The sequence below is a fragment of the Staurois parvus genome, unplaced genomic scaffold (assembly GCF_062004578.1).
Source record: "Staurois parvus isolate SC_StPar_1 unplaced genomic scaffold, SC_StPar_1.0 ptg000025l, whole genome shotgun sequence".
In the NCBI taxonomy this organism is placed as follows: Eukaryota; Metazoa; Chordata; class Amphibia; order Anura; family Ranidae; genus Staurois; species Staurois parvus.
The window spans coordinates 10958153-10984583 of NW_028317821.1; the positions used below are offsets into that span (position 1 = coordinate 10958153).

General features: G+C 44.1%; 1 protein-coding gene across 3 annotated transcripts in view; it reads left to right on the forward strand.

Moving 5' to 3' along the window:
* Positions 1 to 26431, forward strand: part of HCFC2 (host cell factor C2) — a 62823-nt gene that overhangs the window by 11045 nt on the left and 25347 nt on the right. For all 3 annotated transcript variants that reach the window (XM_089651834.1, XM_089651833.1, XM_089651835.1), the window contains exons 3-5: positions 4739 to 4899; positions 22796 to 23004; positions 23716 to 23800. In XM_089651834.1, coding sequence (XP_089507960.1) covers positions 4739 to 4899; positions 22796 to 23004; positions 23716 to 23800 — 455 coding nt within the window. The remainder of the gene's footprint in view (positions 1 to 4738; positions 4900 to 22795; positions 23005 to 23715; positions 23801 to 26431) is intronic.

Consider the following 26431-nt stretch of genomic DNA (forward strand, 5'->3'; position numbering starts at 1 on the left):
TTTTAAAAACACCCACAGCCTGTGATGATTTCTTTGAACTGAAAGGGAACCCTGGCTGGCAGGTAGGTTTAGCACACTGAGCTGCTATACCCATATGAGACAGCATAGTGTGCTTTATAACAGAGCTTTTGGCTCGCATTTGGCTACTGAAAATAACATGTGAGCGCATGTGTCCCAGGCACCGCATTGGAGGGTGGGGGACGGGTGCTACCAGCAGCACCAACCTCCCCTGAGCATTGTGTTGAGGGGGGGCACACTGCTGGTGCCGCTCCTCAGTGACCGGAGTGATCGCAGTTTCACTCCTGTCACAGGGAGCAGCTGGAGGGAGGACTAGGCTTTCTCCTCCCTCCTGCCTGCAGGGGGCAATAGACATCCGGCACTAAGGAGTGAAGGCAGAGTGTCTTTCCGCTCTCCCCTTGTCATGTGACTTATCACATGACCGAAGGAGGGAAAGAAGGAGAAGCTGCATTCAGGAGAAGATCTGTGAGTACAAGGGGGGAGGGGGAGGTTACACTTATGGGGATACCTGATGTAAAGGGGGGCTCTGATGGGAACACCTTATATAAAGGGGGACTCTGATGGGGACACCTGATGTAAAGGGGGACTCTGATGGGGACACCTGATGTAAAGGGGGACTCTGATGGGAACACCTTATATAAAGGGGGACCCAGATGGGGACACCTGATGTAAAGGGGGACTCTGATGGGAACATCTGATGTAAAGGAGGACTCTGATGGGGACACTTATTTTCATTTTATGTTTACATTGTTTTATGTTAACCACTTGCCATCTAGACTCTATTAAGCTATTGCTGTTCTGTTAAATTAACATAATAAAGCTATGGTATAATTGTTGTTTTTTTATATTTTGGACTCTTTAATCTAAATAAATATGTAATTTCATAAGCTTTAAGGGGGCATGGTTGGGGGCGGGATTGGGGGACGGGGGTGGAGGCGGACGCGGACCTGGGCAAGGTTTGGTGGGGCAACTGGTGGAGAGTAAGATTTTTGCCTGGCTAGTAGGTCTAGACTTGAAATTTTAAGCCCTGCTTTAGAATAAAGGTGAACTAAAACTTTAAGGAACGTTCACAGAATCTAGGCATTTACAGTCAGATCATGGAGCATTTGTAAGTTTATAGACCTGCTTTTTGTATAGGTGAACTTGCACTTATTTGTGGCATTGTCATGTTACATATAATTGACCACATTTATGCTGCTTGGGATATGATATAAGGTCAACCGTAGTAACTTCAATCTTTTCATTAGCATTAATATTCATTTTTTAAAAATTGCCACATTTATTTTTTTTCATACAAAAGGAAAGCACACGTGTTAAATCAGTGGTTCTCAACCTTTCTAATGCCGCGACCCCTTAATACAGTTCCTCATGTTGTGGTGACCCCCAACCATAAAATTATTTTCGTTGCTACTTCATAACTGTAATTTTGCAGTGGGAGGACTAGCGCCCCATCACTGATGTCAGTGGGATGAATAGTGTCCCATCGTTGGTATCAATGGGATGAATAGTGCCCCATCGTTGGTGTCAGTGGGAGGAATAGTGTCCCATCATTGGTATCAGTGGGATGAATAGTGCCCCATCGTTGGTGTCAGTGGGAGGAATAGTGTCCCATCGTTGGTGTCAGTGGGAGGAATAGTGTCCCATCGTTGGTGTCAGTGGGAGGAATAGTGTCCCATCATTGGTATCAGTGGGATGAATAGTGCCCCATCGTTGGTGTCAGTGGGAGGAATAGTGTCCCATCGTTGGTGTCAGTGGGAGGAATAGTGTCCCATCGTTGGTGTCAGTGGGAGGAATAGTGTCCCATCGTTGGTGTCAGTGGGAGGAATAGTGTCCCATCGTTGGTATCAGTGGGAGGAATAGTGCCCCATCATTGGCATTAGTGGGAGGAATAGTGTCCCATCATTGGTGTCAGTGGGAGGAATAGTGCCCCATCATTGGTATCAGTGGGAGGAAGAGTGCCCCATCATTGGCATTAGTGGGAGGAATAGTGTCCCATCATTGGTGTCAGTGGGAGGAATAGTGCCCCATCATTGGTATCAGTGGGAGGAATAGTGCCCCATCATTGGTATAAGTGGGAGGAATAGTGCCCCATCATTGGTATCAGTGGGAGGAATAGTGCCCCATTGTGGGTGTCAGTGGGAGGAATAGTGCCCCATTGTGGGTGTCAGTGGGAGGAATAGTGCCCCATTGTGGGTGTCATTGGGAGGAATAGTGCCTCATCATTGGTGTCAGTGGGAGGAATAGTGCCCCATCATTGATGTCAGTGGGAGGAATAGTGCCTCATCATTGGTGTCAGTGGGAGGAATAGTGCCTCATCATTGGTGTCAGTGGGAGGAATAGTGCCCCATCATTGGTGTCAGTGGGAGGAATAGTGCCCCATCATTGGTATCAGTGGGAGGAATAGTGCCCCATCATTGGTGTCAGTGGGAGGAATAGTGCCCCATCATTGGTGTCAGTGGGAGCAATAGTGCCCCATCATTGGTATCAGTGGGAGGAATAGTGCCCCATCGTTGGTGTCAGTGGGAGGAATAGTGCCCCATCATTGGTGTCAGTGAAAGGAATAGTGCCCCATGATTGGTGTCAGTGGGAGGAATAGTGCCCCATGATTGGTGTCAGTGGGAGGAATAGTGCCCCATGATTGGTGTCAGTGGGAGGAATAGTGCCCCATGATTGGTGTCAGTGGGAGGAATAGTGCCCCATCATTGGTGTCAGTGGGAGGAATAGTGCCCCATCATTGGTGTCAGTGGGAGGAATAGTGCCCCATCATTGGTGTCAGTGGGAGGAATAGTGCCCCATCATTGGTGTCAGTGGGAGGAATAGTGCCCCATCATTGGTGTCAGTGGGAGGAATAGTGCCCCATCATTGGCGTCAGTGGGAGGAATAGTGTACAATCATTGGCATCAGTGGGAGGAATAGTGTCCAATCATTAGCGTCAGTGGGAGGAATAGTGCCCAATCATTGGCGTCAGTGAGAGGAATAGTGCCCCATCATTGGTATCAGTGGGAGGAATAGTGCCCCATCATTGGTGTCAGTGGGAGGAATAGTGCCCCATCATTGGTATCAGTGGGAGGAATAGTGCCCCATCATTGGTGTCAGTGGGAGGCATAGTGCCCCATCATTGGTGTCAGTGTGGTGGAGGGGGGAATAGTGCCCCATCATTGGGGTCAGGGGGGGGAATAGTGACCCATCATTGGTGTCAGTGGGGGGGGGGAATAGTGACCCATCATTGGTGTCAGTGGGGGGGGGGGGAAATAGTGTCCCATGGTTGGTGTCGGTGGGGGGAGGAATAGTGCCCCATTCTTGGTGTCAGTGGTGGGAGGAATAGGGCCCCATCGTTGGTGTCAGTGGGAGGAATAGTGTCCCATGGTTGGTGTCAGTGGGAGGAATAGTGTCCCATCGTTGGTGTCAGTGGGAGGAATAGTGTCCCATCGTTGGTATCAGTGGGAGGAATAGTGCCCCATCATTGGCATTAGTGGGAGGAATAGTGCCCCATCATGGTGTCAGTGGGAGGAATAGTGCCCCATCATTGGTGTCAGTGGGAGGAATAGTGCCCCATCATTGGTGTCAGTTGGAGGAATAGTGCCCCATCATTGGTGTCAGTGGGAGGAATAGTGCCCCATCATTGGCATCAGTGGGAGGAATAGTGTACAATCATTGGCATCAGTGGGAGGAATAGTGTCCAATCATTAGCGTCAGTGGGAGGAATAGTGTCCAATCATTGGCGTCAGTGGGAGGAATAGTGCCCAATCATTGGCGTCAGTGAGAGGAATAGTGCCCCATCATTGGTATCAGTGGGAGGAATAGTGCCCCATCATTGGTGTCAGTGGGAGGAATAGTGCCCCATCATTGGTGTCAGTGGGAGGAATAGTGCCCCATCATTGGTATCAGTGGGAGGAATAGTGCCCCATCATTGGTGTCAGTGTGGTGGAGGGGGGAATAGTGCCCCATCATTGGGGTCAGGGGGGGGAATAGTGACCCATCATTGGTGTCAGTGGGGGGGGGAATAGTGACCCATCATTGGTGTCAGTGGGGGGGGGGGGAAATAGTGTCCCATGGTTGGTGTCGGTGGGGGGAGGAATAGTGCCCCATTCTTGGTGTCAGTGGGGGGAGGAATAGGGCCCCATCGTTGGTGTCAGTGGGGGGAGGAATAGTGCCCCATCGTTGGTATTAGTGACACAAATGATGGGGCACTATCCCTTCCACTGACACCAATGATACTTACCTTGCTGACTCCTGCTCCAGCCTGGGCTCGCTCTCTCCCTCTCCCATCTACAGCCTGCATACCTGGCTGCAGCAGCAAAATTTGCACTTACCTGTCAGCTGTCTTCCTTCTCTGGCCTCTCTCTTCACTCGCTCCTGCAGCTCCCTCGATCTTCTTTGATCTCCGCGCGCTGCCGCTCGGCTCCTCCTCTCCAAGCTCCACCTCCTCGCCGGTGATTGGCCGCCTGTGTGCCTCTCCTGAGCTACAGTTCCTGTGGCCAATCAGCGGCGAGGAGGCGGAGCTGTTGAGTGATCCCGGAGGTGTGGCCAGGTTACAGGGGCAGCATATCATCCCACCCACAGATCGCCTGAGACAGGAGCGGTGTCTCGGTTCCTAAGACCATCGGAAATATGTGTTTTCCGATGGTCTTAGGCGACCCCTGTGTTGAGAACCGCTGTGTTAAATGTTCATGTGGTTTGTTTTTTCTTAGAATAAATAGAATGTCGGTTTACTTTTCAGGCAAGTCGCTGGCTGTGGAGGAAATTAAAGCCTCAAACTGCATCTAATGGATCCCTGCCTTGTCCTCGACTGGGGCACAGCTTTTCTCTCCATGGTAATAAATGTTATTTGTTTGGTGGCCTGGCAAACGAGAGTGAAGACACCAATAACAATATTCCCAGGTAAATCTGTTTTCTGATCAGTACAATTGCAGACAGAATGGGGTTTTATCCTTGAATGAGGATTTATTATTTCATTGTATAACTTGGGCCATATTCTTAGGTTAGTAATGCACACCTTTTACCTCTGACTACTGCTGAAGATATACAGTAACTGTTTTGTCTTTGCAGTACTACTTTTAGGTTGCTGTGCTCACTGAGGTTTATTTTCCCTTCGTATTGTGGATTGTGCCTCACTTTGCTGTATTGAAAAAGTCTGGCTTAAAGTGAAACTCCAGTCACAATATAAAAAAATAAAATTCAGCAGCTACAAAAACTGTAGCTGCTGACTTTTAAAAAACAGACACTTACCTGTCACTTTATCCCATGGTGTCCTCTCCGCAGCTGGTTTCACTGGCCATCCTTTCACCCTGGCACCTGCATCTTCAGGATGGGCACCTGGCTGTGACAGCTTGCAGCTTCACAGCCGGGTGCTTACTGCACCTGTGCGAGTAGCTCAGCACTTTCTGAATGGTCCCGTAGTGTTCTAGGACCTGTCACGTGTCCCAGAAGACTACGGGAGGGAGGGTGGGGAGGACAACTTCTGACTGCAGTGGAGGTGGGAGTGGGTACCTGTCAAAGTAATAAGTGCCACATCCTACAAATCAGAGCAGAGAATTTTTCAGTGATATATTGTGGACTTTATAGGTACGTACACCACACCAATTATTATGGTAAAGCAGTGTTGTTTATAATCATAAAATCATTTAGGTCATGGTTTAAAAAATTAAGTACTCAATTTGTGCAATATGGCATTTCCCCCCAAAAAAACAGTAGAGGCACCCAAATATTGTGTAGATATTGTGAATAATCCAAAATGATTATCCAAGTCCTCCAATTGTGGGGTTTCCACCTTCCACAGATTTGCTCTTTGCTCTTTCGTGACTGAAATCGCTTCTTCAGGAACTTGTAAATGCATTTTATACACTGCTCAAAATAATTCAAGGAACGCTTTTTAATCAGAGTACAGCATCAAGTAATTTAAACTCCTGGGATATTTACCTGGTCAGTTAAGTAGAAGAGGGGGTTGTTAATCAGTTTCAGCTGCTTTGGTGTTAATGAAATTAACAACATGTGCACTAGATGGGCAACAATGAGATGACCTTTAAAACAGGAATAGTTTTACAGTGGAGGCCACTGACGTTTTTCTACCTACTAATCTTTTCTGACTGTTTTTACTAGTTTTGCATTTGGCTAGGGTCAGTGTCACTACTGGTAGCATGAGGCGATACCTGGACCCTACAGAGGTTGAACAGGCAGTCCAACTCCTCCAGAATGGCACATCAATACGTGCCAGTGCCAGAAGGTTTGCTGTGTCTCCCAGCACAGTCTCAAGAGCATGGAGGAGATTCCAGGAGGCAGGCAGGTAATCTAGGAGAGCAGGGCAGGGTTGTAGAAGGTCCTTAACCCATCAGCAGGATCGGTATCTGCTCCTTTATGCAAGGAGGAACAAGATGAGCACTGCCAAAGTCCTACAAAATTACCTCCAGCAGACCACTGGTGTGAATGTCTCTGACCAAACAATCAGAAACAGACTTCATGAGGGTGGTCTGAGGGCCTGACGTCCTCTAGTGGGCCCTGTGCTCACTGCACGGCACCATAGAGCTCGATTGGTATTTACCATTGAACACCAGCATTGGCAGGTCCGCCACTGGCACCCTGTGCATTTCACAGATGAGAGCAGGTTCACCCTGCGGACATGTGACAGACGTGAAAGGGTCCGGAGAAGCCATGGAGAACATACCTGTGACATAGTTTAGCATGACCGTTTTGGTGGTGGGTCAGTGATGATATGGGGAAGCATATCCATGGAGGGAAGCACAGACCTCTACAAGCTAGACAATAGCACTCTGACTGCCATTAGGTATTGGGATGAAATCCTTTGACCTATTGTCAGACCCTACACTGGTGCAGTGGGTCCTGGAGTCCTCCTGGTGCACGACAGTGCCCAGCCTTATGTGGTGAGAGTATGCAGGCGATTCCTGGAGGATGAAGGAATTGATACCATTAAATGGCTCCCACGCTCGCCTGACCTAAATCCAATAGAACACCTCTGGGATATCATGTTTCGGTACATCCGACACCGCCAGGTTGCACCTCAGACTGTCCAGGAGCTTAGTGATGCCCTGGTCCAGATCTGGGAGGAAATACCCCAGGACACCATCTGTCGTCTCATTAGGAGCATGCCTCAATGCTATCAGGCATGCATACAAGCACGTGGGGACATACAAACTACTGAGTACCATTTTGATTTGCTGCAATGAAATTTCAGCAAAACGGACTAGCCTGCTGCATAATTTTTTCACTTGGATTTTCGGGATATCCTTGAATTCAGTCCTCTGTAGGTTGATAATTTTTCATTTCCATCAAACGATGGGACATCCTTACGTTCCTAACACATTACCCAGTCCATATCAGTATAGATATCCAGCATGATATTTTTCCCCATTGAGATCTGATGTGTTTTGAAAGTGTTCCTTTAATTTTTTTTTCAGCAGTGTATAAGAAAAAAGTACATAGAGTAATATACATGTAATATAACGCTGCACCCGAATGAAACTTGCATCCTTTTTTTCCCATGAATTGCGCTTTCTTTCGGTGGTATTTGATCGCTTGTGCGTTTTTGTTTGTTTTTTGTTTTTTTTGCGCTATAAAAAAAACAAAAAAACGACAATTTTGAGAAAAAACTATATTTTTTACTTTTTGCTATTAAACATCCAGTAAAAAAATGTAAAAAATCAACTTTCGTCATTAAATTTAGGCCAAAATGTATTCTGCTACATGTCTTTGCTAAAAAAAATCCCAATATGTGTAAACTAATTGATTTACATGAAAGTTAGTATTTGCAAATGGCGGTATATGTACTGGGATTTTTAAATGTTTTACTAGTAATGGCGGTGATTAGCGACTTATAGTGGGACTTCTGACACTGGGGGGAACTGACTTGGTTTCACTGACATCCCCAGTGACACCAATACAGTGATCAGTGCTAATAAAAAAGCGCTGACACTGTACTAATGGCACTGGGTAGGAAGGTGTTAACATCTGGGGCAATCAAAGGGTTAACTGTGTGTTTTACTGGGGGGCGGTGTTAGTGTGCTTCACTGTATGCACACTGCTTTGTCTGGCTGTGCTGTGCACAGCCATTAAAAGCAGTGTGCACAGGCTGACAGAGAGAACTGTTTTGTTTATTAACAGTTCTCCCCCCAGAGATCCTCGGCAACCACCGGGCACCGGCGAATAATCAGCCACGGCAGAGAATGGTGGCCCGGTAGGGCACGCGCGTGCCCCCTACCCGGGAATACAAAATCACGTGTGTGAATATATATGTGATTTTGCACACCTGTGCCGCCCTGTAGCATTATATCTGCTATAGGGTGAACGGGAAGCGATTTAAACGATCACCACTCAGCCTCCGCATATAGGAAGAGAGAAGAGCCTCCAATAGTGTAAAACCATTTAATAACGCATGAATCGAGAAAAACTGAGTTTACAAAATATCAGGATAAACTTCCGGTTCCCTGCATCTTCTTGCTGTTGTGTCACAGCAGTTGCGGGTGGGGAGCCCCCCTGTGTTAGTACAGCCAGAGCGACACCCCTACCTCGCTTTGTCTATAGCTGCTGCCTGGCCCCACGGGCGGGAAGCAGTTAAAATAACAAATACAATTTTTTTTTTTTTTTAACTTGACAGGTTGCTTTTAACTGACTTCATCTGCAGATGAAGTTAATCTCTTTGATCTGTAGATGCATAAACTGAAAAATAGGAAAAGACACAATGTTTCTGTTTATCTTTCTGTTTTAGCCTGAGCAATGTTGTTGATAAACATTGTCAGGCTGCTTTTCTTTTTTGACAGCTCCAGTTGCCAGGACTTGTTTACACTTTATCTGTCAGCAGGGGAACCCAGCTGACAGGTGAATGAGTCATATTAACCACTTCAATACTGGTTACTTTTACCTTCTTCCTGCCCAGGCCAATTTTCAGGTTTCAGCACTCAGTTTGAATTACAATTGCGCGGTCATGCAACACTGTACCCAAACTAAAATTTGATCATTTTGTTCACACAACTAGAGCTTTCTTTTGGTGGTATTTAATCACCACTGGGGTTTCTTTGTGCTAAATTAACAAAAAATTACTGAACATTTTTAACCCCCCCCCCCCCCCCGTTTCTGTTATAAAAGTTTGCAAAAAAATAATTGTTCTTCATAAATTTTGGCCAAGATGTAACATTTCTTTGGTGAAAATAACCCAAATCAGTATTTATTATTTAGTCTGTAGGAAAGTTTTAGAGTTCACAAACTATAGGATATATCTGAAAATTGATCAATCCTGAAGTACTGACAGCCAACCTAATTTCTTGAAGCCCAAAAATGTCAGAACAGTACAGATATTCACCAAATCACCTCTTTTTGCAAAGTAGACAGTCCGACATATTTCATAAGAGGCATGGCGAGTTTTTTTAAGTTATAAAAAAAAAAAAAAATTGTGAAAATAATTTTTTTCAATTTCTTCATTTTCCGAAAAATGATGACAAGAAAAATATATATTTTTTGTCATCATTTTTTGGAAAATGAAGAAATTAAAAAAATTATTTTCACAATTTTTTTTTTTTTTTTTTTTTTTTTTTTACACAAACTGTCATACCAGTGCAGTACAGCATCAGCATATAACTGGTGTGGCAGTGATCGGGGACACTGACTAGTGACAGTATTAAAAAAAAAATATTATTTATTTATTTTTAAATTTCCTTTTTATTTTGTTTTTTTAAGATATTTATTTATTTTTTTTCATATTACACTATGACCAGAGTAGTATAATGTTACCATAGTAACATTGTACTACTTTGGGGAAGTGATCAGTATTTTTTTTTTACACAATTTGATTGCTTATAGCAGAGAATTTCTTTGCTATAAGCAAGCATTTAACTGAATGAAATCCATTCATTCAGGGTTTTTTTTTTTGTGATTAGCTGTGATTGGCCACGGCTAATCACATGACACAGATGGGCTGTGAAATGCCCAGCTTGTGCATGTGATCACCCTGACCATTCACAGCTAGACACACTTGTATACAATGGATGGCATGAAAGGAAGCCATCCATTGTATACAACTGTCATGTGACCTGCTGTGATTGGTCACAGCAGATCACATGGTACTGGAAATGGGGCCGGTACACAGATCTGTCATCAGTTATGTTTCAGCTGTCAGTGGGGAATCTTGCTGACAGCTGAAAGAACCTAGCCTAAAGGTATCGATACTAGTTATTGGAGCATGTGCACGAGTATAGATACTCATGCAGATGCTTAGTATCGGCATCTGCACTTGTATCTGTGCAACCCTAATTTAGACATTCAATCGAAAGGTTCTCTTTACATTGAATCCTCCTATCCCAGTTACCGCCCTAAGGATCTTTTTTAATTGCTTCCAATACAATAAATCTCACATCTCTGGTCATCAATTCATTCAATCTAGCGATTATACCAGTCCACATGGCTAAAAAATATGTAGGTATGTACTTGCGTCATCATCAGAGATGTCCTGTTCCCACTTCCCCCTCCCAGGTACAGATTGGCATAAGTCGGGGCACATGTGCCCATGGCCACGCCCTGTACCTGGAGGTACTGGGAACCCATAAAAGTAAAGCAATTATGTGTAAGAATAAGGTACAGCCGTTTAAGTGCAAATTTATTAAACTCCCAATATGTTTGATCCTGTTCCATCAGGAAGGATTGCATAATCCAGACTCCCTGCTTGTGAGAAATTAGAGTGTCTCTAATGTAAGAAGGGAGGCTTGTAATGTGAGGCATTCGAAAAAAGTCCACCAGCCTGCTGCCATTTTCAGTGGTGGATCCTATTCCTGAAATAATAGGCCTTCCAGGAGGCACAGTCATGCTTTTGTGGAATTTAGGCAGAGAATAAAACATCGCCTCACAAGGAAATTGTACATTTAAATAATCCTATATCTCCTTATCTATAAAGGCGTTGAGACAGGCTGTATTAATAATCTCTTTAAATTCACAATTGAATAGGGGATATCACATTAGCTGAGATGAGTCTTACCAGTCTTTATTATTGACATTTATAATAATGTCTCCACCCTTATCCAATGGTTTAATGACTATATTGGGCCCATTTTTTAACTGTATCACAACCTGTCTTTGAGGAGGTGTAAGATTAGAATCCTTAGTAACTATGGTAACATGTCAACTGTGTGGTCCTTTCACTGCAAAATAGCCATCTGTCAGAACCCTAGTACCGGTGCCTGCTGCTTTCATATAAGTTTAGAAGGATTCGTTTAAGCAAGTCATTTTTTCATTTGCCAAAGATAAAACATCATGTATTATTCATGATAGCTGGTGTTCTTTCCTGAAACTTCTAATATACATTTACTGGCCACTTTATTAGGTATACCTGTTCAATTGCATGGTAACACAATTTGCTAATCAGCCAATCACATGACAGCAACTCAATGCATTTAGGCATCTTAATGTGGTGAAGACAACTTGTTGAAGTTCAAACTGAGCTTCAGAATGGGGAAGAAAGAGGATATAAGTGACTTTGAATGTGGCATGGTTGTTGCTGCCAGACAGGCTGGTTTGAGTATTTAAAAAACTGCTGGTCTACTGGAATTTTCACACACAACCATCTCTAGGGTTTACAGGGAATGGTTCAAAAAAGAGAAAATATCCAGTGAGCAGCAGTTGTGTGGACAATAATGCCTTGTCAATGTCAGAGGAGACTGGGCAGACTAGTTCAAGATGATAGAAAGGCAGCAATAACTCAAATAACAACTCGTTACAACCAAGGTAGGCAGAATACCATCTCTGAACGCACAACTAACACTGTTCAACAGGTAAAAAGTTTTGGGCATAAAATTAGCTAATCTTACATAATTTTGGGGTGCTGAAAACGAAAATGACCCTAAAAAATGTTGATTGGCTCTAGTTTCCATGATATATTCACCCATCTAATGACGTAAGCCATTCAAAATTATGATGCAACTTCAGCTGCATATTGCGCAATTGATACTGGTGACAATAGAAAATTGCATGTATACTGAGATGATGCAATATTGGCCTTTAATTGCATCACTTCACTGCATAAAAGCTGCAGTATCTGTAGCTGATTGTAGTTCGTCTTTACATTTCGTTTTATGCTTATATAGTGTCTTGGAAATTCGCTTTAACGAATTTCTCCTTACCGTGAGTACTCGCAGTTGGATGTGCAGAAATCCCCCATAAAGCTGTGCGAATCTCGCTTACCACGACTGCAGCCAAACTACACGATTCCTGCCCATCCAAATACTTTGGTTCTGTTGAATTTGTGGGTGATGGAGCTCCGTTACCCTAGAATGATCACACGACACTCTAAGGCTGGTTGCAATCCACATAAAGGCCGGCTTTAGGCTCAGCTCTCTGTTTTTATTAAGAATACACACATGCCCCCCACATGAATAAAGTCAATCCCTCCCACCGAACAATACAATGGGGATTGCCTATACAGAGGATATACATTCCAATTGGAGCATAGCCTTTGCTATTATCTATCACTGGTCCTCCCCCATGAACCTTCTGAGGTCAGCAGACTTCCTCCCCTTCCCCCCTATGAGCCATCTGAGGTCATATTTCCTGTCCTACTAGCTTCTATTGGTATGTAAAATTCTCTGCACAAGCACTCCCTAAAAATATCAGTCTGTACCTGGATGGGCCCGATACGATCTTTATTAAAACACATCCATCCAAGATACAGTTTCAAGTTGGTAATGGGTTGTAAGATATGCATAAGCCTACACGTGGAGTTCACACCGCTTGCGCATTGCGTTATGAAGCCCACGTGGTACCATGCTGCTGATATGTGGATACAGGCCCACGGTCTACTGACAGCAGCATTCGCATGGAATGCCGTGGTGGTATACACGCCGGTCTATAAGCGCAGATCTGCCATCTCATCCACTACCAAGCCGAGTACTGTAATACATACATTGTACATGCGCATGGCCCAATTGCAGCCTTCAGAGCTTTAATTAAGCCACACGAGAGACATATGAATAACACGAATACATGACACATTTAAAGTTCGACCAACAATACAAAATTTCCATGACATTCCCTCCTGTTTTATCATATTCTCCTCGTGTCCCTTCTTGATCTTCTTCAGCTTGATGGGTGTAGTCTCAAACTTCAAAGAGTTCCTGTAGTTGTCCCTGAGAATAAAGCTCCATGGGGTACCTGAAACAACAAGACCCGACGCAGACTCGACGCAAACAGGCTTGATTGAAGCGATGATCCTCAAGAGCGTTGGAACCTTCACTACAGGAAGGCTCTTGCAAAAACCACAAACAGACTTGTGGTATGAATAAAGCTTGTGATCCCACGGTGGTCTGGGGAGATCCAGCAACAGATTCTCAAATTGCCCCTGCAGACGGGGCCACACAAGGCTGGTCTCGACCCAGACAGTTTTCCAAATCGCAGACACAAACCATGATGAGGCTTGAAGCTTGCTTGAAGGTCTTGGAGAATGTGGTCTTCAGAGAGATAAATTAGAGGGAAGCCAGGACGTAATCTGTAGAGAAGGTGGATGGTTGGTGAGGTCTTCCTCCGATCAGTGGTTGGAGTGGGATCCCAGGAGCGGGCATGGAGATGTGGTCGTCTGCCCGAGCTTGGTTTACACGGTCGATGAGGCAACAGGAACATCTCACCGCGGCATATAAAAGGCAGATGAAAAAGAGAAGCATCAGGATATACACTCCCACTTCCTTCAACCAAGATCCGATGGAGAACAGGAAATCTCCCAATCCTCCCAAACCCTTGAACGGATTCCAACCCTCACTAGCTATAGCTCTAGCTTTTCCCTGTAGTTCACTAACTTTGTCCATATGGGCCTGGACCTTGTCATCGGTGTCTTCTATCCAAGTACAACAATCCTCTCCGATGAACTCACAGAACCCCCCTTTGGCGGCTAAAAGGTAATCAAGGGCCATCTTCTCCTGAAGCACTAAAATTCCCATCTGCCGTTGTTCTTGGGCAATTTCTCTGACAGCCTCTACGGTCTCGTTAAACATACTATCCACGATGACAGAAAAATTGTTCAGGCGCTTCATAAGTTCTATTCCCCATCCTGTCCATGAGGGGAACCAAGCCCATGCCTGGTCGCCCTCAGAGAACAGTTCCCTGCGAACTCTCCCTGCCATCCTTACCTTCTTGTGGACCATCAACTCTTCATGGTCCATCACTACATAGGATGCGGGGACTAGCTTTATGAGGGCACACGAACCTTTCGCGTTCTGGGGAAATGTTCTATAGGCTGCCGAACCACACAGAAAATAGTATGGACCTGTCAGAGCAGAACAGGAGGAGTTCCTCGTTCGGCCTCTGGTACTGTGCAACAGTTGCACAGACTGGGGGATTGCTCCCTCAGTCTGCACATCACATCCGTCCTTCCAACACACGTGGTCTGGTCGGTCAGTGTGGTTACTCAGAAAGGAAGTCTGGTTAGTCAGATTGACAGTTATACCTCCCTCGCAGGTGGTAATCCCAACAAACTTGTTACCTGTGCCAAAGCTGATGTTAAAGCACACCTGAGGGCTGCCTAGCTGTCTAGTTACCCATAATGGACTGGTGAGGGCCCAACAGGAGCTAGAGCTAATATTGGTGCTGAAACTGATGTTACCTGCTAAAAATGTGTCATTAAGTTCTACCGATAAATGTCTACGTGGGGGCTGACCAGGGGTCCCTTGCTTTTTCATGCCGACGCGGATGTCATATAGGGCATGAACAGCGGCCATTGCGGACATGTGATGACTGGGTGGGGGCTTAGAGCATACCCAACAGTTGGTTTTGTTGGCGGTTCTGGCTAAACGTAGGTGCATTTTAAATAAAAGGTTGGGGTATCTGCCATCTTTTCCTCCGTTCACACACATGTAAGACATACAAACAAAAAGAAAAAGGAAAATGACACCCCTCATTCTCTGGTGTAGCTGAGAAGCTTCTTGTAGTGGCTTGCGTGCACCCAGTTGTCTCGTCCCTCGAGCTTGAGTGAGGTAGGTGTCGTCAGCTGGACTTGGTATGGTCCGGTGAACCGTGGCTCGAGTCCGGTTCTTTGATGTTTCTTTAGGACGACCCAATCACCTGGCTCAATAGAAAGAACACCTGTTATTGTATTTGGATCGGGGAGCGATTCGCGAACCCGATGGTGTATCTTCTGCAGCTCCCGTTGCAGAGATTGCACATAACCTGTAAGCTGTGAATGCAAAGACAACAACTGTTGAGGAAAGTACAACCCTGTTTTGGGAGGTCCCCCAAACAACACCTCGTAGGGTGACAGCCCATGTGGTTGCCGAGGGGCATTCCGGATGGAATAGAGGGCAATGGGGAGACACTCAGGCCAAGGTTTTTGGGTATCGGAAGACGTTCAACCTTACCGCTACTCTCGGGGTGATACGGGGTGTGTCGCCGCTGACTCCAGTTCCACCAAAGAAATGCAGTCGTGTCCTTTGGAAGAGAGATTAGTAGTGGACAAAGAAGACATGTTAGCAGAAGAGGTGTTAGTATTGTTAGTCGTGTTGCAAAATTCAGCACTGTCATTGCTGTCCTCCCCCCCCTTCTCATCTTCCGACACAGGAAGAAGAGAAGCTGGGTTAAGAATAGTGCATCGTTTGATAGTGAGGTTAGTAGGGGTTAGGAGGGTTTTCCCCTGAGAGGGGTACCTTGCCTTGGATGTCCTGTTTTCGCAGGACCGTTCTTGCTGCACCGGTGTCAGTGAGGCAAGGGAGGGGATATTTTAATTCCTCTAGAAAAAGATGGATCTGGGCCGACACCGATTTGTCAACTTCCTATGAGAATTCATAGGAGTTACTTACCATGGTGGTCATAGGGGCGGAGGACTCATCAGGAATGAACTGCCACCGACCTTTAGGTAATTGGGGACAGCTCCTCCTCATGTGCCCCGTTTGGTGGCACTGGAAGCACCTGGGTGGGGGCCTATCCTTCCTGTGACCCAGATCCCTTGGTTTTTCGTGTGGGGTCTGGGACATAAGAACTTTGGCCTTGTCTTGTTTTCTTCTATCCATTTCCCTCTCTATTGCCGCAAGAGTGGAAAGGATAGCAGGGATAGACATCTCATTATATTCGGGTCGGGCCAGAACCAGCCTTTCCCGAATTTTAGTATCGATGCCTTCCAAAAATTTGGCCCGCAACAGAATGTGCGTCGCGGTCACCTTTACCCCTTCAGTTGGAGCATCAGGTCCAACTTCCAGATCTGCATCCAGTGCCGTCTGCTTGAGACGGCGCCAGAAGCAGGCGCTTTCCTCATTAGGACCCTGGGTGAGCTTCATCATGTCCGTAGTAGAGGTAGCACCATACATTTCTGGAAGCTTTGCCTTTAGCTGTGTACAGAACTCTTTGCCCCCTGAAGTCATCTCCTCATGCGTGGTTATAGAGCACCCTGCAATCACTGTACTGGCCACTTCCATGCCCACCTTTGCCCGTAGGATCTGTGCACAATCTGACCCGCTCATACCATAGCTGAACTGGTTTTGTCCAAACATTCGAGCAAATCCTCTCGGATTGACTCGATAGTCCGGGAGCTCAGCCAGAATAGTGCGGATCTCTGCCGGGGTGAAGGGGACATGCCAAACTACCCGTTCCCCTAAAGTCCGTTCCCCCCGTGCATTGGGAGGACCTTCAAATTGCTGCACCCTGACTGGATAGGCCTCGGTCCGGGAAGAGTGCAAGGGCTGACCCAGCATCATCGGTGGGCTTAGATTAACCACCTCGCTTACTGCACCTTCAGGTTTGAGGTCCCTCAGATCAGGGTATAGCTGGGGGGCAGGGGTCTGATCAGTGGTTCGTAGCGCTTTGATGCAATCCGCCCTGTTTTTTAACCGGGTGTCTATTCCCCTTGATTCACAGATAGTCTGCAAATCGGTTGTTGAGTAGGCTTCATAGTTGGAAACAGAAGGAGCTGGGGTGAAGCAGGGAGAAGGGAGAGGTAGAGGCAGAGGCTGAGGCATAGAGACAGAAGACACAGAAGGTATGTCAAGAGTGATGTCACTAACAGAAGAGACAGGTGCAGTTATACTTATCTCAGCCACTGTTGGTTGTTGGGGGACCCCAGCAGACCCTGATCCTGCCTGCCTTAGTAGAGTCAGCCCTGAAAGAGCTTCTTCCACCTCTGACACTGGATCCTCCTGTTTTATTCCCTCTGGAGGCCAGGTATACATCACCTGGTTCTTCCGGACAGACACCAGTTTATGTATGCCCTGCTTCCCTAATCGGATTGACCTGTGAAGCCATAGCTGTGCGATCTCTAGTTCTGACGCCTGCATCCGTGGTCCAAATTCAGAGATGAATTTTTCCCACCTCCATGCGTCAAATGTACCTTCCCGGGGAATTTCCCATCTGGTACCCTTCGACCATTTATTCCACCTTTTGAGGGGTTCTGTAGACTTCCCCCCCAAACTCACCTTCATCAGTTGTGCAGCTGTCCTTACCCTGAAGAGGGCTGGTTCCCCCTCTCTCTTCATGGACTGACTACTGCCCATCGTGACTAGTCACTGGTATATATCCCGCGTCCGGGTACCTGTTTACCCCCTGGAGCACTCGGTGGGATCCTACCGAGAGGCCTGATTCCACCACTTTCCCAGCACAGCGTAATTTATGTGATACTTATCGATCACCCGAAGCGCATCAAGTGGCGGTCAGACTGAGAGCACACCTCCCACTCCCACAGCGCAATTTGTGTGATCCTGACCACCCGAAGTGTTTGTGGTGACCAGGACTTCCCTGGACCGCCCACTCGCACAGCGTAATTTATGTGGTTCTCATCACCCACTGTGTTTGGCAGGCCACACCGCACAATGATGAAAGTGGCTTTTCTCTCCCTGCACACAGTAGCTAACACAAGTCAAAACAAAAAGAGGGGTTCTTGGATGTTACTTAGGGGTCACTGGTTGGGCAGAAACCTGCTAACTGACCTTTAGGAAATTTGTGTAAAGAAAAAAACTTTCCTAATACACACAGAAAAACCCTTTTTCAACCTGAAAAACTGTTAAAAAGGACAAAGTGGATCCTTATGAAAAACACGGGACGTTTCACAGTAAAACAATTACACAGGTAAACCGAAAAACTGCGCCAAAAGTAACCTTGTTGCTGACGCAAAAATCACTCCTATCAGCACCGCTAAACGATCCACGTTATACACGCAATCTTTACTGCAACCACCTTGAACCGTTTACACAAAAAGTCTGCTGGACGTGAAACACGCGACACAGCAGCTTAAAACAAACCCGCTTTACAATAAGGAACTACTTTTAACAGGAAAAACACAAGAAAAACATAATCACTATACAAGAAATCTATGTGCAAAAACCCAGACTTCACCGCGCTCATTAAATGTGGAACACGTGAAGGGAAAACTCGCTTAATACACTTTAAATTGGCTGGCAATACGCAAATTTAAAGCTAAAAGCAAACAAATGAAACTGTAAAAAATTTGGATTAAAAAACACAATATGGGTCAAATGCATATAGGAAACTTCATGCACATTGCATAGAGATTACTGCACATTTGGTAGCCAACAAAATGGCCACCAAACAAAAGGAGTCCATGTGGTTTAGTCAAGAAAATGACCCCCCACAGAGGAGCACATGGCAGATACTAGAATGACCCCCCACAGAGGAGCACATGGCAGATACTAGAATGACCCCCCACAGAGGAGCACACGGCAGACTCTAGCCTCAAAATTGCCTCTTACATAAAACAGACTTTTAGACAGAACATACACTGGACAATTACACAACAATATGAAGCACACATACAACACAATTTGGGCACAATCACAGAACGGACATAAAACACCAACATATCACACTAACATGCACATGTAACAGAAAGGACCCCCTGCTGCATGCTTGCTGGGAGCAGTAGTACCACAAAACATTGTACAGATCACATACACACAGAGATCTTACAACAGTTAACAATTAACCTAAGCCTTTCAGCACTGTAATAATTACCTCACGTGGAGGGGGGTAAAGCAATCACCACAGTACCTACAGCCCACAAATACTTACCTAACACTATGCAACAACTTTTACCCACTAAAACATATACCCGTTTAATTTTTGGTTGGAAGATTTTTAAACTTGACCAAATCCAGCCAACCAAACCCACCCCCCCTGCTGCTCTCAGCAGAGACAAACCCTCGTCTTTTCACCCACAAATCAAGAGTTTAGGACAAAAAATGAGGTCCTTACCAAGCGGTATTTCTTGTTAGCTAACAGAGAGCGAAATCAGCCACACGAACACGCAAAAAGCGATCCTCTTAATGGCAGAGAGACCTGAAATGTGCCGGCATACTTTTTGCTAGTTCATGATGGCCATTCCCCCCTCGTTCTAGGTTAGCTACGCAAGAATACGCGTTAGTATCCACCAGGCTCGCCAAACTGTCTTGGAAATTCGCTTTAACGAATTTCTCCTTACCGTGAGTACTCGCAGTTGGATGTGCAGAAATCCCCCATAAAGCTGTGCGAATCTCGCTTACCACGACTGCAGCCAAACTACACGATTCCTGCCCATCCAAATACTTTGGTTCTGTTGAATTTGTGGGTGATGGAGCTCCGTTACCCTAGAATGATCACACGACACTCTAAGGCTGGTTGCAATCCACATAAGGGCCGGCTTTAGGCTCAGCTCTCTGTTTTTATTAAGAATACACACATGCCCCCCACATGAATAAAGTCAATCCCTCCCACCGAACAATACAATGGGGATTGCCTATACAGAGGATATACATTCCAATTGGAGCATAGCCTTTGCTATTATCTATCACTGGTCCTCCCCCATGAACCTTCTGAGGTCAGCAGACTTCCTCCCCTTCCCCCCTATGAGCCATCTGAGGTCATATTTCCTGTCCTACTAGCTTCTATTGGTATGTAAAATTCTCTGCACAAGCACTCCCTAAAAATATCAGTCTGTACCTGGATGGGCCCGATACGATCTTTATTAAAACACATCCATCCAAGATACAGTTTCAAGTTGGTAATGGGTTGTAAGATATGCATAAGCCTACACGTGGAGTTCACACTGCTTGCGCATTGCGTTATGAAGCCCACGTGGTACCATGCTGCTGATATGTGGATACAGGCCCACGGTCTACTGACAGCAGCATTCGCATGGAATGCCGTGGTGGTATACACGCCGGTCTATAAGCGCAGATCTGCCATCTCATCCACTACCAAGCCGAGTACTGTAATACATACATTGTACATGCGCATGGCCCAATTGCAGCCTTCAGAGCTTTAATTAAGCCACACGAGAGACATATGAATAACACGAATACATGACACATTTAAAGTTCGACCAACAATACAAAATTTCCATGACAATAGGCTACTCAGTAATGCCTCGAACTTGTGTGAATAAAGCAGATAATTTCTGCTATATCTGCGGTGAAATAACTTTTATCTCACAAAAAAGGAGGATAACAGGAATGATTAAGAAAGCCTACAACTTGTATTTTGGCTGCAAGATAGGAGACCAGGACAAGAGCTGGGCACCACATATATGCTGCAATTCTTGTGGGACGGCACTGGAGCAATGGTTGAATGGAAAAAAGGCATCTATGCCTTTCGCTGTGCCAATGATTTGGAGAGAGCCAACAGATCATGTTAGTAATTGTTACTTTTGTATGGTGCCTCCAATTGTAAAAGGGCTAAATAAGAAGAAAAAGTTATCTGTGCACTATCCAAATATTCCATCGGCAATACGTCCAGTTCCTCATGGAGAGGGGCTACCAATTCCTAAAGCACCAGAATCCTTCGTGGTTGAGTCAAGTGAGGAAGAACCTGAAGCGTGTAGTCACGTGCAGTTGTAAGAGATAGCCCTTTCCTCGAATACAAGAGAAAAGCCAAGAGAAGCAAAACCGACACAAACTGAAGACAAAACTAGTGAGAATCCTAAGTATTAAAATGATTCAACTTAGCTTATGGCTATAATTTTTCTTGGTAATCCTATGCAATATATTATGCCATTTAGGCTTTGTTATGTAGTCAATATCACTTGCTTTATATTTGTGGAAAGACATCTATCTATATAATTATTGTGCATTATGTAGTCATTACGCCTATAGTAGAAAACTTTCCGTTTACAGAAAAACTAGAGCCAATTGACAAATTTCATTGTTATATTTGAACTCAGAATGTGAAATTCATTAAGAAATGGATCCTTTTGTTTCCAAAACTGGCAAAAAATAAAAATTTGTTGAACAGTGTAATCGAACCTTGAAGTAGATGGGCTACAGCAGCAGAAGACCATGCCAGATGCCACTCCTGTCAACTAAGAACAGGAAACGGAGGCTATAATTTGCACAGACTCACCAACATTAGACAATAGAAGATTGGAAAAACGTTGCCTGGTCTGATGAGTCTTGATTTTAGCTGCAACGTTCAGATGGTGGGGTCAAAATTTGGCGTAAACAAAATGAAAGCATGGATCCATCCTGCCTTTTATCAACGGTCCATGGATGTGCAGCCGACAAATCTGCAACAACTGCGTGATGCTATCATGTCAATATGGACCAAAATCTCTGAGGAATGTTTCCAACACTGAATCTATGCCATAAAGAATTAAGATGTTTCTGAAGGCAAAAGGGGGTCCAGCCCGGTACTAGCAAGGTGTACCTAATAAAGTGGCCGGTGAGTATATAGTGCTGCATTGCATATGGATATATACTGACTTAGAGATTGGTCAGGCAGCAAGTGAGATGTGTAAATGATTGGGGAAGAAAACCACCAAGTCTTTAAATTAAATTCATAACTGTGTGAGTCTACCAATTTATTTTCATAATTATTAGGGATGCACCAACATTTTGGTGGCCGAAAGGTTTCGGCCTAAAACACCCCTTTTGGCCGTTGGCCAAAATGAAAAAAAAAAAGCACTGATAAAGGTGCCAAAAAAAACCCCGCCCCTCGCTGCCGCTCGGTAGTTCTCAGCCTTACCTGAGAAACCATCGATCCCGGCGCAGGGCATAGAGATGAGTGAAGGAAAGATAGCCGCAACTCATCTCTATGCCCTTGGAGGACCGGAGCGATGTCACTTTTCATTCCGGCCATTTTTTTTTTTTTTTTAAAGCAGTAGATCAGTGCTCTTTTTGATCCAATGCTTTACATTGTAGAGGAGAGATGTAGGGTCTTATTGACCTCCTTAAAGAGGTATGGGGTCAACAAGACCCCACAATTATTTTTATCACAAGGGATGCATGCATTTCTTGTGATGAGAATAAAAGTGATTTAAACTTTTTTTTTATTATGTTTTAATTTTTTTTTTTTTGCACTGTCCCTTTTAAAAAAATTTTTAAAGTGCCCCTGTCCCCCCGTGCTTGCACATAGTGGTGAACGCATACGTAGGCCATGCCCACATATGTAAATGGTGTTCAAACCACACGTGAGGTATTGCCATGTACATCGGAGTAAGAGCAATAATTCTAACACTAGACCTCCTCTGTAACTTTACATTGCTAATCTGTTGAAATTTTTAAAGCCTCACCCATGGAGATTTTTAAGTACCGCAGTTTCACGCCATTCCACAAGCGGGCGCAGTTTTAAAGCGTGACATGTTGGGTATCTATTTACTTGCTATAACATCCTCTTTCATATTTTACAAAACAATTGGGGTATATATTTTGTTTTTTTTGTTTCGTTTATTGTAATCCGTGTTTTTTTTTTCCAAAAAAATATGTTCATTTGTAAAAACTGTGCATATCGGTTTCGGTTTTTGGCCAAGTGCATTTTGAATTTTTGGTTTCGGCACTAGAATTTTCATTTCGGTGCACCACTAATTATGTATACATTTATTACACATTAGGTACCTAAATGATTTTTATGAACTTGAGCTACGTTCAGGAAGTGGAGTGTTTGGTTGGAATATTACACAGACCAAAGGAACTTCTCCATGTCCACGAGAGTCCCACTCAGCTGTCATATACAGCAGAAAGGATAATCGGAAACCTAAGCTTTATATCTTTGGAGGAATGTCTGGATGTCGTCTTGGCGACCTGTGGGAGCTTGATATTGGTGAGCTTTGAAAGGTTTTCTGTTCAAATTTGTTTTTTATATATAGGAAAATGGCTCCAGGGAGTGACCTTGCTGGAGTACAATGTACAAGTAGAGAGTCTCCAAAATAACTTCACCCAAAGAAGAAAAAGGCTTCTGGAAAAATCCAATTTTTAGATGTAAGCCTGTAATTTAATTGTGCAGGTGGCGCACAGGGGAGGGCAGTCCTAATAAGTATTTGGCTATTATTATTATTATTTTTTTTTTTTTTTTACTTTTCAAGCTTTTGTCTAAGCAAAGTGGCACTCCTGTGTTTTTATGTGGTTTTTTTAGCTTTTCCTGCATTTAGATGTTGCTGCTTTTAAAGCAGGTTTAGGTGCATATAGAGTCATTTACACACACTCACTGATATGTATTTAGTCTCATCAAAAGTGTCTAATCAAATCCTGGACACAGAGTTCTATTTTCTCTACACTCAGCTAATCTGCACTCAAATGCAGATAAACGCATGGTGTGCAGGGCACCTTTAAAAATCATTGCATGCATCTATATGCCTATAGAAATGTACTCAAAATGTATATAAATGCAGGCTTGACAGTGCCATTTTGGGTGAGGCCTATTAGTAACAGAAAGTAGCATTGTACTTCACTCCACACATTACTAGGTAAATAAGGCTACATAATTGCAATTTTTGTTTTCTTTTTATACACTTTATCTTTTATTTTTTTCTAGAAACTATGACCTGGAGTAGTCCAGAAGCTAAAGGGGTATCGCCTTTACCTAGAAGCCTGCACACAGCTAATATGATAGGGAATAGGTATGTCTGTTTAATAATATATATTATGTAATTTTCTTTAATGATATTATACATAAATGGCATATGGCCATGATACCCATGCATATTCATACATGCACAATATAGCCTGCAGTATGTGAGCATCTTGCAAATTATGGAGTTGAGCTGCACAAAGTGAGGTTTATAAAAACATAGTTTGTTGAGGAAGAACTCAAGTGGCCTGACCTCAACTGTATTGAGAATCTTTCAAATGAACTGGAACACCAACCGCAAACCTGTTTCATCTTCCAACAGCAAACAGTACCTGACCATGTAGATGTGTCTTTGGCAGAATGGGTGCAAATTATCACATTCACATTTGAAGATCTTCTGTAAAGCCTTTCTAGAAGATTAGAGGCTGTTATAGATGTAAAGTAAATCGCAGTGGGGGCATTGCAACTCCATATTAATGTCCATGGTTTTGGAATGGAATCTTCAAAAAGTTCATATACAGTGGGGATCGAAAGTTTGGGCACCCCAGCTAAAAATTTGTATTAATGTGCATAAAGAAGCCAAGGAAAGATGGAAAAATCTCCAAAAGGCATCAAATTACAGATTAGACATTCTTATAATATGTCAACAAAAGTTAGATTTTATTTCCATCATTTACACCTTCAAAATAACACAAAACAAAAAAATGGCGTCTGCAAAAGTTTGGGCACCCTGCAGAGTTAATATCTTGTACTGCCCCCTTTGGCAAGTATCACAGCTTGTAAACGCTTTTTGTAGCCAGCCAAGAGTCTTTCAATTCTTGTTTGAGGTACCTTTGCCCATTCTTCCTTACAAAAGTCTTCCAGTTCTTTGAGATTTCTGGGCTGTCTGTCACGCACTGCTCTTTTAAAGTCTATCCATAGATTTTCAATTATGTTGAGGTCAGGAGATTGTGAAGGCCATGGCAAAACCTTCAGTTTATGCCTCTTGATATAATCCCCTGTGGATTTCGAGGTGTGTTTAGGATCATTATCCATTTGTGGAAGCCATCCTCTCTTTAACTTCAGCTTTTTCACAGATGGCATCAAGTTACCATCCAAAATTTGCTGAAATTTTATTGAATCCATTTTTCCTTCTACTCGTGAGATGTTCCCTGTGCCACTGGCTGCAACACAACCCCAAAGCATGATTGATCCAACCCCATGCTTAACAGTTGGACAGAGGTTCTTTTCATTAAATTCTGTGCCCCTTCTTCTCCAAACATATCTTTGCTCATTCCGGCCAAAAAGTTCAATTTTAACCTCATCGGTCCACAGAACTTGGTTCCAAAATGCATCAGGCTTGTCTATATGTTCATTTGCAAAGTTCAAACGATGATTTTTGTGGTGAGGATGTAGAAGAGGTTTTCTTCTGATGACTCTTCCATGAAGACCATATTTGTACAAGTATCTCTTTATAGTGGAATAGTGTACCACAACTCCAGTGTCTGCCAGATCTTTCTGGAGGGATCGTGCAGTCAAACGTCGGTTTTGAATTGTTTTTCTCACAATCCTGCGAGCTGTTCTGTCTGATATTTTTCTTGGTCTTCCAGATCTTGCTTTAACTTCCACTGTTCCTGATGACTGCCATTTCTTAATTACATTCCGAACAGAGGATATTGACATCTGAAAACGCTTTGCTATCTTCTTATAGCCTTCTCCAGCTTTGTGAGCGTCAACTATTTTCAGTTTCAGTTTTCTAGACAACTGCTTAGAAGAACCCATGGTGCTGATTGTTGGGGCAAGGTCAGATGAGTCTGGGCATTTAAAACCTTTGAGCTTGACATCTCCTGGTCTTCCCAGACGATGATTGAGAACAATCCATGACACTGGCAGGTCTCAGCTTTGCAAAGGGGGCAGTGCATGCTATAAATTCTGCAGGGTGCCCAAACTTTTGCAGATGCCATTTTTTTGTTTTCTGTTATTTTGAAAGTGTAAATGATGGAAATAAAATCTAACTTTTGTTGACATATTATAAGAATGTCTAATCTGTAATTTGATGCCTTTAGAGATTTTTCCATCTTTCCTTGGCTTCTTTATGCACATTAATACAAATTTTTAGCTTGGGTGCCCAAACTTTCGATCCCCACTGTAGATGTGATGGTCACGGGTCCACATATGTCTGGCTCTATACTGTATATACACACACATATAGATTTTTTTCAGGGTGGCTGTTAAAGCAAAACCAAACCCAACAGTTAACTGTTTCCAAAAATAGTTACAATCAAAGCATGCCATGATTGATGAAAGCCAAATTTGCTTGTGCTCTCAAGAAAACTGTCAAACATCAAATGGTTGTTGTCATAACTAATCACAAGTGGAACATCATGGCAACTGCAGATCAAACCGAGGCTAAGATGGCAGCTTCCTTTTGCTGTAAAGAATGAAAGGACTTGGTTCTGCTTGAATGTGAAAAACGTGAATGGGTTTTGTTCTATTAACATTTTTAAAGCAGAACTCCAGCCAGGGAGTATCTTTTTTGCAAAGATATCCAACTTGGCTTGATTGTAAGTATTCAAATCTGATATCCAGAGAGCCGCAGGGGATGAAAATCACTCTAGTAGTCCACGCTGCATACAGTGATAGCTGTGATCTTCCAGGTGCTGCTCCAGTGGTGTTCCCCCTGCACACTGATCAGAATTCC